The following is a 12,441-nucleotide window of genomic DNA, read 5'->3' as shown; positions in this document are numbered from 1 at the left end:
CGGCCGCATATTTCCGCCATTTTCTTAAACTCTGAAAACGTTGTGAAGCCACGCACACTTTCTGAAGAATTGCATTTACGGGCCTTGAAAGTAGGGAAATAGTGTCCACTGCAGGTGGGGGGAGAGGGTGTGGCAAAAATAACCTGAATATAGCTCAAGCCTTTATTCCTATTGTGTCAAATAGGACCTATGACAGTGTGTACACAAAGCATCTGATAAAAGTACTCAGACATACATAACACACCCATCAAAAAAATGACAATCGTAAATCTCTAAGTCATTGTGTTTGACAGCTTACACCTGGCTGGGGTAATTCCCACCTGAGGCTTAAAGAAAACAGGCACGTTTCTCAATTACGCTCTTTTCTTTCCCTCTGTTTACTGTATCCTTCTCTGACAGTTCTTTACGCTGGGCAGGGAGCTGTAGCTAGGGAAGAGTGATGTCATCATACATGACACATTAATTAGATTGAATAGAGCATGGGGAAGTGTCTGCGCTCGTACGCAGCGGCAAGTGCCCGAGACAAAACTTTACCAGCGTCATAGCATACCAATCGGTGAATCGTTGTGTCAAATGAAATACGAGTGATAGTGTAATCAATGTGTAATAACTACGTAAAAAATGTATGAACGTGTTCAATTATTATGTGACGTGCAGTTATATTCAGGTCCTGCTTGGTCAACAAGCTTATTTCACGAGTCAAATGGTGTTCTTTTTTTATTGATTTAACTAGGCAAGTCAGTTAAGAACAAATTCTTATTTACAATGGTGGCCTACTCAATCACAGCCGGATGTGATACAGTTTGGATTCGAATCAGGTACTGTAGTGACGTCTCTTGCACTGAGATGCAGTGCCTTGGACCACTGCTCCACTTGGGAGCATGTATTTAACATGTATCGTTTTTGACACATAAAGACCTAAAGGCGTTCCACGGTGTGTGTGTGTGTTGGTGTGTGTGTGTGCATGTGCTCGTGCATTTGTGTTTGTTCTCTCACACAAATCGAACAATTTATCTCCTGACCCCTCTGTCTTTCTCATGCTCGCCCTCTCGTTTCCCCTTTCTCCCTATCCCTCTATCCACCCCCTTTCTCTGTCTATATCCTTCAGGAGAGGAAGTCCTCTGCTCATTGGTGTGCGGAGCAAGTATGAGCTGTCTGCAGAGCACATTCCAATCCAGTACAACACTGGTGAGCTCTGTTCCCCTCTATCAGACATTATCACTTTGCAGTGTTCTTAAACCTCTCAGTTACAGTGTTCTTAAACCTCTCAGTTACAGTGTTCTTAAACCTCTCAGTCAGTGTTCCCACAGAAACTTGACTGTGTTATCAAAAACTGTGTTATAAAACACATCGTATTTCAATCAAACCACATCTCAACACATTCGGTTACATTATGTTCACGCACCGATCTCTTCATTTGAGACACGAGGGCGTAACTCGAACTGACGCATAAATATTGCACATGAGATTTGCATGAAACGTTTGGTTATATGTCTGTAGTTCAAGTCCCGATTCAGGTCAATATGAAACACCCAAAAATGAACTAATTAACTAACCAACTCATAAGCTAACCAACCAACCAGTCAGCTAACGTAATGCAGTTGTTCAAAGCTATCTGTGTTTGTGAGCAGTATCTGTATCTGTGTCCTAACACTAACAGTTGCAGTACTTAAAAGTAATAAAGTAATCCTTCTCACCCCCCCCCCCCCTTAAAAGATTTAGATGCACTATTGTAAAGTGGCTGTTCCACTGGATGTCTTAAGGTGAACGCACCAATTTGTAAGTCGCTCTGGATAAGAGCGTCTGCTAAATGACTTAAATGTAAATGTAAATGTACTTACCATCTGATCCAGACTAATGGTTATGAAAGCCTGTTCTCCTGTGTGTGATAACATGTCATAATCTAAGCCTAATCCCGTTTTGTCCGTAGCTCCGTACTACTCTGTCCTGAGGGACTGTGCAGTTAATCCAGTGGTCCCAGAGGGTCAGAGGGCCGCTGAGCCCATATGTGAGCCTACTACCCAATAAACACTTGGGTGTTGTGGCTTGATCTCTGATTTGGTGTTCAGATTACTGCACTGTTGGAGCTAAAAACAAGCATTTCGCTGCACCTGATAACATCTGCAAAATATGTGTACTTTACTAATAACATTTGATTGAACCACCTATTAAGAATCGCATGACTCACAACAATCAGATACCCTTAAATCAGACTGTCTCCAATGAATCAACTGTTGTATGATTGCATGAATCTACTCTCCAAAGAGTCAAGTGCAAAAATGACAAGATTCATATTTAAAAAAATATATATACAGTACCAGTCAAAGGTTTGGACACATGTACTCATTCAGGGTTTTTTCTTTGTTTTTACTATTTTCTAAATCAAATCAAATTTATTTATATAGCCCTTCTTACATCAGCTGATAACTCAAAGTGCTGTACAGAAACCCAGCCTAAAACCTCAAACAGCAAGCAATGCAGGTTTTCATAGCCGATCATTGATAGTATCTCTACCGCTCCTGCTGTCTCTAGAGAGTTGAAAACAGCAGGTCTGGGACAGGTAGCACGTCCAGTGAATAGGTCAGGGTTCCATAGCCGCAGCCAGAACAGTTCAAACTGGAGCAGCAGCACGGACAGGTGGACTGGGGACAGCAAGGGGACATCATGCCGGGTAGACCTGAGGCATGGTCCTAGGGCTCAGGTCCTCCGAGAGAGAGAAAGAAAGAAAGAAAGAGAGAATTAGAGAGAGCACACTTAAATTCACACAGGACACGGGATAAGACAGGAGAAGTACTCCAGATATAACAGACTGACCCTAGCCCCCCGACACATAAACTACTGCAGCATAAATACTGGAGGCTGAGACAGGAGAGGTCAGGAGACACTGTGGCCCCATCCGATGATACCCCCGGACAGGGCCAAACATGCAGGATATAACCCCACCCACTTTGCCAAAGCACCCACACCACTAGAGGGATATCTTCAACCACCAACTTACCATCCTGAGACAAGGCCGAGTATGGCCCATAAAGATCTCCGCCAGGGCACAACCCAAAGGGGGGCGCCAACCCAGACAGGAAGATCACGTCACTGACTCAACCCACTCAAGTGACTCCTAGGGATGGCATGGAAAAGCACCAGTAAGCCAGTGACTCAGCCCCTGTGATAGGGTTAGAGGCAGAGAATCCCAGTGGAGAGAGGGGAACCGGCCAGGCAGAGACAGCAAGGGCGGTTCGTTGCTCCAGTGCCTTTCTGTTCACCTTCACACTCCTGGGCCAGACTACACTAAATCATATGACCTACTGAAGAGATGAGTCTTCAGTAAAGACTTAAAGGTTGAGACCGAGTCTGCGTCTCTCAGATGGGAAGGCAGACCATTCCATAAAAATGGAGCTCTATAGGAGAAAGCCCTGCCCCCAGCTGTTTGCTTAGAAATTCTAGGGACAATTAGGAGGCCTGCGTCTTGTGACCGTAGCGTACGTGTAGGTATGTACGGCAGGACCAAATCGGAAAGATAGGTAGGAGCAATGTTTTGTAGGTTAGCAGTAAAACCTTGAAATCAGCCCTTGCCTTAACAGGAAGCCAGTGTAGGGAGGCTAGCACTGGAGTAATATGATAAAACATTTTGGTTCTAGTCAGGATTCTAGCAGCCGTATTTAGCGCTAACTGAAGTTTATTTAGTGCTTTATCCAGGTAGCCGGAAGTAGAGCATTGCAGTAGTCAAACCTAGAAGTAACAAAAGCATGGATTCATTTTTCTGCATAATTTTTGGACAGAAAGTTTCTGATTTATGCAATGTTACGTAGATGGAAAAAAGCTGTCCTTGAAACAGTCTTGATGTGTTCGTCAAAAGAGAGATCAGGGTCCAGAGTAACGCTGAGGTCCTTCACAGTTTTATTTCAGACGACTATACAACCATCAAGATTCATTTTCATATTCAACAGAAGATCTCTTTGTTTCTTGGGACCTAGAACAAGCATCTCTGTTTTGTCCGAGTTTAAAAGTAGAAAGTTTGCAGCCATCCACTTCCTTATGTCTGAAACACAGGCTTCTAGCAATGGCCATATTGGGGCTTCACCACGATTCATTGAAATGTACAGCTGTGTGTCATCCGCATAGCAGTGAAAGTTAACATTATGTTTTCGAATGACATCCCCAGAGGTAAAATATATAGTGAAAACAATAGTGGTCCTAAAACGGAACCTTGAGGAACACCGAAATGTACATTTGATTTGTCAGAGGACAAACCATTCACAGACAAACTGATATCTTTCCAACAGATAAGATCTAAACCAGGCCAGAACTTGTCCATGTAGACCAATTTGGGTTTCCAATCTCTCCAAAAGAATGTGGTGATCGATGATCAAAAGCAGCACTAAGGTCTAGGAGCACGAGGACAGATGCAGAGCCTCGGTCTGATGCCATTAAAAGGTAGAATAATTTTAAAGACATCAAAACTATTACATAACACATATGGAATCATGTAGTAACCAAAAAAAAGTGTTAAACATATATTTTAGATTATTCAAAGTAGCCACCCTTTGCCTTGATGATATAAAATATATTTTGCATTGTTTAACACTTTTTTGGTTACCTCATGATTCCATATGTGTTATTTCATAGTTTTGATGTCTTCACTATTATTCTACAATGTATAAAATAGTAAAAATAAACGAAAAACCCTGGAATGAGTAGGTGTGTCCAAACCTTTGACTGGTACTATATGTGTTTGAGAAATCACTCTTGCTTCTTGTGGAAATGCCAATACGGTGTTGAACCTCTATGAGATATCATAGCCCTCTCCAAATTATACATTTAAAATATGCTTCTTGAAAAGTGTGTCACAATAAATCTGCCCCTTACCTACTCGTTCAGTTAATAACAGTCATGGGTGTGGTGTGTTCTCTTTGTGTATGTCAACAATTTGGAGACAGAACACCCTGTAGGGATGTTGACTGTGTCTTCATCTGTTTACTTAACTACGCTCAGATTTATTATTGCAGTTTCTAGATGGAGACTGGGGTCCGGTCTAAAGTCCAATGAGAAAGGAATGAGGAAGGGAAGTAGATAATGGGTTTTCTTCTCTCAGTACCATAAAGTGGCTTCCTTCTCTCTGCTCCTTTCCCTCGTCTCTTTTAAACCACAGGATTAGGTGAAAGCAACATAGTGGATGCCTACTGTAAATTCACCTGTGGAGTACAGATGAAGGGAAAGAGACGAGGAGAGAACAAGGTCATTTATTGCTATTGGGGACTAATACTCCTGGCCCCATCATGACTGCAGTGCTCTACTGTAACTGTGCTTAAGGGCAAACGTCCCTCAACTGCTTTCAGTCACATTATAAATAATAGGTGACAAATCAATACGGATGGCAGTTTGAACCTCCACCTGATTATTAATTCCAGAATCTTCTGAAGCAACCAGATGATTAGCATGTTCATTTATGGTCAAAGGAGCCTTGGCTCAGATGGCTCCTCTCTCTCCTCTGTTGTTTGTCAATCACAATCATGAACTTGTTTTGGTTTGCAATCATCGGGTTAAAACAGCTGTTTACCAGTTTATGAAAAATTACAAAATGTTTTAGGTGGAGAGTTCAAGTAAAGCAGAAGTGTTGATTTCAGTGATCCATCTCTGGTTGTTCCAGTGCCATGAACCATAACCCATGCCCTATACCCCCTGCCCTCTGTCGAGTAGCTATGTTCAAAGAGGGGGTCCAGGAAAAGAACAGCCATAACCGGCCAGATATTGCCAATGCTGTGAATTCTGCTGAAGACGGCAAGGCTGTGGAGTACTACTTTGCTTCTGACGCTAGGTGAGCTGAAAGCCCTAGGTGTGTGTGTGTGTGTGTGTGTGTGTGTGTGTGTGTGTGTGTGTGTGTGTGTGTGTGTGTGTGTGTGTGTGTGTGTGTGTGTGTGTGTGTGTGTGTGTGAACACGTGCACGGTGTGTGTGTGGCGCATGCATTTGTGCTTGTCTCGTGATCCTTTTTTTCTTTCTCCTCCTTGCTCTCCCTGCCCAGTGCCATCATAGAGCACACCAACAAGGTGATCTACCTGGAGGATGATGACATAGCAGCGGTTGTAGGGGGGAAGCTGTCCCTCCATAGGCTGAACCGCCTGGCAGGAGAGGTTCCTGTCCGGGCCATCCAGACCCTCCAGATGGAATTGCAGGAGATCATGAAAGGTCAGAGGTTAGAGGTCATAGGGCTCGTCGCCATGGAAACCGAAGGGTTAATTAGGAGTAAGATAGAGTGTCCCAGGCCCTACACACTGACCTAGGGTCAGTTCTGTGCAAGGTTAAGGTGCAATATTTAGGATTTGAGGAGGGAAAGCTGATTCTCAATATGTACCTAAAGGGACCTTAAACCTAGAGCCGGTCAGTATCGATACCTTCCCATTCACAAAGACATGTCAAAGATAAGGTCTAATGTCATACTAGTGAAATGTAGTCTGATATTACACAGAGAACACATACCCATTTGGCCACACATACTGTATTGAAGCTGCTATAGGTCTAAGAACACTAGAATAAGATCTCCCCCTGCTGACGTTAGTGAGTAACTACACCTGTGACCTAACCATAGGCCCTATTGTGTCCTTATCTTTTCTGTGCAGGTAACTTTGAGGCATTCATGCAAAAGGAGATCTTTGAACAGCCAGAGTCTGTGTTCAACACCATGAGGGGGCGGATCTGCTTCGACACCAACAAAGGTAGCTTACCATGACGATGTCATATCCTGATCCGGTCCCTCCCCATTGTTCCAGGATGCTGATGGCACAGTGCCCTAGGCTCAATCAATATTAGCACAGCAATTCACGGAAGCATACGTTATTAAAAACAAAAACTGTTTCATGTGAGAAGTAGGCATTGGTCTGAAGCCGATAAAGAAAGGAAATTCACATGAGCACCACAATGCCTACTTCAACATCTACCAAGGTTTTCCAGCACACAGCTTTGACCTACTACAGTAGCTATGTTGGTCTATTGTACTTCAAACAATGTGTAGGCAGGTGGCTTAGGATTCAAACCTTCTCAAACAGCTTAATTCACAGTCTTAAGATGAGGTGAACCCACAATAATGTGATTTGTACTGCATACAAGGTAAGTTATTGGATTCTTCACACAAGACATTATCCCATTCCACTACCTTTTCAAGGTTTATTTGTTTATATGACAACAAGCTTTTATACTTAAAAGATCATCAGGCTTTTTTGAGTGAGCGGTTTTGTCTTGTAGTAATGTGGTGCCTACTGGGATTTCATAGAATATTTTTTTTAGCAAAATATTTAATATTATTTTGGTCAGAAGGTGTCCTACATAACATGTCACTCATATACTGTAGATATAGAGGTCTATAGAGCCTGTTTGCATTCATTATTTCTGTAACTGTTTACCTGTGTAATATTGTCATATGCTCATAACCACTTGTTGTTGGTCCTGTTATACCAATGACTGTGCTGATCAATGGGCAGTGAATATGTAGTCCAAAGTTATGTTTGTATTTATTTTTGCAATAATGGTGATGCTACAATAGACATTTACAATAGGCCTATATCAAAAAATACATTCAGCCTAATGATAAATATATATATATATATACAGTACATGCAGTACTAGTCAACAGTTTGGACACACCTACTCATTCCAGGGTTTCTTTATTTCTACTATTTTCTACATTGTAGAATTAAGAAAACCCCTTGAATGAGTAGCCTTATTTTAAAATTGATTATTTGTTTTTTTCCTCATCAATCATCAATATGACAAAGCAAAAACAGGTTTTTAGAAATGTTTACAAATTTATTACAAATAAAAAACGGAAATATGACATTTACAAATGTATTCATACCCTTTACTCAGTACTTTATTGAAGCACCTTTGGCAGCGATTACAGCATCGAGTCTTCTTGGGTATGATGCTACAAGCTTGGCACACCTATATTTGGGGAGTTTTTCCCATTCTTCTCTGTAGATCCTCTCAAGCTCTGTCAGGTTGGATGGGGAGCGTCGCTGCACAGCTATTTTCAGGTCTCCAGAGACGCACGATCGATCGGGTTCAAGTCTGGGCCACTCAAGGACATTCAGAGACTTGGCATGAACCCACTCCTGCGTTGTCTTGGCTGTGTGCTTAGGGTCGTTGTCCTGTTGGAAGGTGAACCTTCACCCCAATCTGAGATCCTGAGTGCTCTGGAGCAGGTTTTCATCAAGGATCTCTCCGTTCATCTTTGCCTCGATCCTGACTAGTCTTTCAGTTCCTGCCGCTGAAAAACATCCCACAGCATGATACTGCCACGACCATGCTTCATTGTTGGAATGGTGCCAGATCTCCTCCAGACATGACGCTTGGCATTCAGGCCAAAGAGGTCAATCTTGGTTTCATCAGACCAGAGAATCTTGTTTCTCATGGTCTGAGAGTCTTTAGGTTCCTTTTGGCAAACTCCAAGCGGGCTGTTGTGCCATTTCCTGAGGAGTGGCTTCCTTCTGGCCACTCTTCCATAAAGGCCTGATTGGTGGAGTGCTGCAGAGATGGTTGTCCTTTTGGAAGGTTCTCCCATCTCCACAGAGGAACTCTGGAGCTTTGTCAGAGTGACCATCGGGTTCTTGGTCACCTCCCTGACCAAGGCCCTTCTCCACCGATTGCTCAGTTTGGCCGGGCAGCCAGCTTGGTGGTTCCAAACTTCTTCCATTTAAGAATGATGGAGACTACTGTGTTCTTGGGGACATTCCCCACATCTGTGCCTCGACCCAGTCTTGTCTCGGAGGTCTACGGACAATTCCTTCGACCTCATGGCTTGGTTTTTGCTCTGACATGCATTGTCAACTGTGGGACCTTATATAGAAAGGTGTGTGTCTTTCCAAATCATGTCCAATCAATTGAATTTACCACAGTTGGACTCCAGTCAAGTTATAGAAACATCTCAAGTTATAGAAACATCTCAAGGATGATGAATGGAAACAGGATGCACCTGAGCTCAATTTCAAGTCTCATAGAAAAGGGTCTGAATTTCTGTTTTTTATTTTTAATACATTTGCTAATATAAAAAAACAAACATTTTTATTTAATCAAATTTTAATGGTGTAACGTAACAAAATGTAGAAAAAGTCCAGGAGTCTAGGGTCTACTTTCTGAAGGCACTGTGTGTGTGTGTGTATGTGTGTGTGTGTGTATATATATATATATATATATATATATATATACTGCTCAAATAAATAAAGGGAACACTAAAACAACACAATGTAAATCCAAGTCAATCACACTTCTGTGAAATCAAACTGTCCACTTAGGAAGCAACACTGATTGACAATAAATTTCACATGCTGTAGACAACAGGTGGCAATTATAGGCAATTAGCAAGACACCCCCAATAAAGGAGTGGTTCTGCAGGTGGTGACCACTTCTCAGTTCCTATGCTTCCTGGCTGATGTTTTGGTCACTTTTGAATGCTGGCGGTGCTTTCACTCTAGTGGTAGCATGAGACGGAATCTACAATCCACACAAGTGGCTCAGGTAGTGCAACTCATCCAGGATAGCACATCAATGCGAGCTGTGGCAAGAAGGTTTGCTGTGTCTGTCAGTGTAGTGTCCAGAGCACGGAGGCGCTACCAGGAGACAGGCCAGTACATCAGAAAACGTGGAGGAGGCCGTAGCACGGCAACAACCCAACAGCAGGACCGCTACCTCTTCCTTTGTGCAAGGAGGAGCAGGAGGAGCACTGCCAGAGCCCTGCAAAATGACCTCCAGCAGGCCACAAATGTGCCTGTGTCTGCTCAAAAGGTCAGAAACAGACTCCATGAGGGTGGTATGAGGGCCCGATGTCCACAGGTGGGGGTTGTGCTTACACCCCAACATCGTGCAGGATGTTTGGCATTTGCCAGAGAACACCAAGATTGGCAAATTCGCCACTGGCGCCCTGTGCTCTTCACAGATGAAAGCAGGTTCACACTGAGCACATGTGACAGACGTGACAGAGTCTGGAGACGCAGTGGAGAACGTTCTGCTGCCTGCAACATCCTCCAGTATGACCGGTTTGGCGGTGGGTCAGTCATGGTGTGGGGTGGCATTTCTTTGGAGGGCCGCACAGCCCTCTATGTGCCCTCTATGTGCACCACAGACTGTCCAGGAGTTGGCGGATGCTTTAGTCCAGGTCTGGGAGGAGATCCCTCAGGAGACCATCCGCCACCTCATCAGGAGCATTCCCAGGCGTTGTAGGGAGGTCATACAGGCACGTGGAGGCCACACACACTACTGAGCCTCATTTTGACTTGTTTTTAAGGACATTACATCAAAGTTGGATCAGCCTGTAGTGTGGTTTTCCACTTTAAGTTTGAGTGTGACTCCAAATCCAGACCTCCATGGGTTGATAAATTTGATTTCCATTGATAGTTTTTGTGTGATTTTGTTGTCGGCACATTCAACTATGTAAAGAAAAAAGTATTTAATAAGAATATTTCATTCATTCAGATCTAGGATGTGTTATTTTAGTGTTCCCTTTATTTTTTTGAGCAGTATGTGTATAAATACACTGTGTGTATGTACAGTGTGTGTGTGTATATATATATATATATATATACACACACACACTGTACATACACACAGTGTATTTATGTACGTATACACACGTTATTTTAATAGCAGGTCACTGTAAAGTCCATAATCCCACTGAATAGTAAATTAGACTGTTTGAGAAGGTTTGAATCCCAAGCAACATGCCTATACATTGTTTTTAGTACAATAAACCAAAATAGTTACTCTAGTAGGTCAAAGCTTTGTGCTGGAAAACCTTAGTAGAGCATGGTTGAACTAGGCACTGTGGTGCTCACAAATTTCCTCTATTTTTTGGCTTCAGGCCAATGCCAACTTCTCACTTAAAACATTGTTTTTTACACTGGAAGGTGATTTTATGTTAATGGTGAATTATACAACATTTCCAGAGACAAAGGCAGATTTTTTTAGCAACCAAAAGGCTGTCATTGGCAATGCTGTTCTAACCTGTAATGCGGCCTCTGGCAAAATGTCTGGACCTTAGTGGCATAGGTGGTGTGCTTGCATAACTGCAAGGGTTGCTGGTTTAAACCCTGGTCTGCTGACTGTTGCCCTCTAAAATCAGTTTTGAACTAACTAGATTGGGACAGTCTTCCATTTTAAAATGACTTCCCATTCAAATCAACGTTTTAACTCCGGTTGACTTTTGAAGGTCTTAGCACAGCCAAAAAGGTAGCACCTCGTTTGTTCACTTTTGGCACGTGAGAGCGATAACTTCTAAATGTCATCCAAACGGTTGCCCTTAGAAACTTATTCAGTCAGAAATGTAGCAAGTGTAATGGTCACGTTATGGACCTGTGGTCTTGTTCTTATCCGACGCCTAGACATTGAGCTAGGTCGGGGCAGCAAATCATATTGTTTCCTAATGCTATCAACCCTGTTCAAAATCCGGTATGCGGTTCTCGGTAACGGCCTGACGGTTCATGACGAGAGGCAGGGAATGTGTTGTGTGCCGCCAATCAAGGTGATTTGCACAATCAAGGTGATTTGCACAATCAAGGTGATTTGCGCTCTCCCCTTCACCATTTTCATCGACTTTGGTATCATGTTGGATTAGATATGATGATAGGGACATTTGAATTTAACATTGAGCTTCAACCGAAGCCTACGCGACAATAATTAACAGTTACTATGTGGAAGTATAGGCCTACTGTGCTGTAAGACTGGAGACGTGCCACAACTGCAACACATATATTTATAAACCAATACAAACACCCACTTACTACGTGACCCCCTATTCCCGAGCCTCAGATATCAAAACCTCTATATATATATTTTTTAATCATATTTTTTAAATTATGATTATTATATGTTAAAGAAAAGAAAAAAGGTAGAATAAACAGCTTTGGACAAATAAAAACATTGCCAACGCAATCCCAACATATTCACATAAAACCCCTAAATATCTAAACAATATCCCTCTCACCTCTTGGCTCTATATGCTAATGCTGATGGTCTCCTCTCTTCTGTCCTGTCTTGTCCTCAGTGATCCTGGGGGGATTGAAGGACCACCTGAAGGAGATCAAACGCTGCAGACGCCTCATCATGATTGGCTGTGGAACCAGCTTCCATGCTGCCGTGGCTGTAAGTGAACCAACCAGAAGTGCGATTGAGAAGGAGAAAGGAAAGATGATGGTGATGACCTCTCTTCCCCTCTCCCCTTCACCTCTCAGACCAGACAAGCTCTGGAGGAGCTGACTGAGCTTCCTGTCATGGTGGAGCTGGCTAGCGACTTCCTAGACCGCAACACGCCCGTCTTCAGAGACGACGTCTGCTTCTACATCAGCCAATCAGGTAATGCCATACTGTGTTGGTGGGTAGACTGCTGTTTATATTTTATTGCTAGTGTTTCATAAAACGCTAGTGTTTTTGTTATTTCACTCTCTATGTTGGAGACTGTGGAG

The 12,441-nt window shown here is 42.9% G+C and overlaps 1 protein-coding gene across 2 annotated transcripts in view; it reads left to right on the top strand.

The window, feature by feature from the left end:
* LOC115130521 (glutamine--fructose-6-phosphate aminotransferase [isomerizing] 2-like) overlaps positions 1-12,441 on the top strand; it is a 41,749-nt gene that overhangs the window by 22,411 nt on the left and 6,897 nt on the right. Inside the window, exons 8-14 of one of the 2 annotated variants that reach the window (XM_029661754.2) lie at positions 1,109-1,188; positions 1,931-2,008; positions 5,695-5,812; positions 6,018-6,181; positions 6,613-6,708; positions 12,024-12,121; positions 12,211-12,331. In XM_029661754.2, the coding sequence (XP_029517614.1) occupies positions 1,109-1,188; positions 1,931-2,008; positions 5,695-5,812; positions 6,018-6,181; positions 6,613-6,708; positions 12,024-12,121; positions 12,211-12,331 (755 nt within the window). The remainder of the gene's footprint in view (positions 1-1,108; positions 1,189-1,930; positions 2,009-5,694; positions 5,813-6,017; positions 6,182-6,612; positions 6,709-12,023; positions 12,122-12,210; positions 12,332-12,441) is intronic. The other variant, XM_029661755.2, reaches the window with a different exon arrangement.

Source organism: Oncorhynchus nerka, linkage group LG6 (assembly GCF_034236695.1).
Source record: "Oncorhynchus nerka isolate Pitt River linkage group LG6, Oner_Uvic_2.0, whole genome shotgun sequence".
NCBI classification, from domain to species: Eukaryota; Metazoa; Chordata; class Actinopteri; order Salmoniformes; family Salmonidae; genus Oncorhynchus; species Oncorhynchus nerka.
The sequence above is the reverse complement of the archived record's forward strand: the minus strand, read 5'-3'. Positions and strand labels throughout refer to the sequence as shown.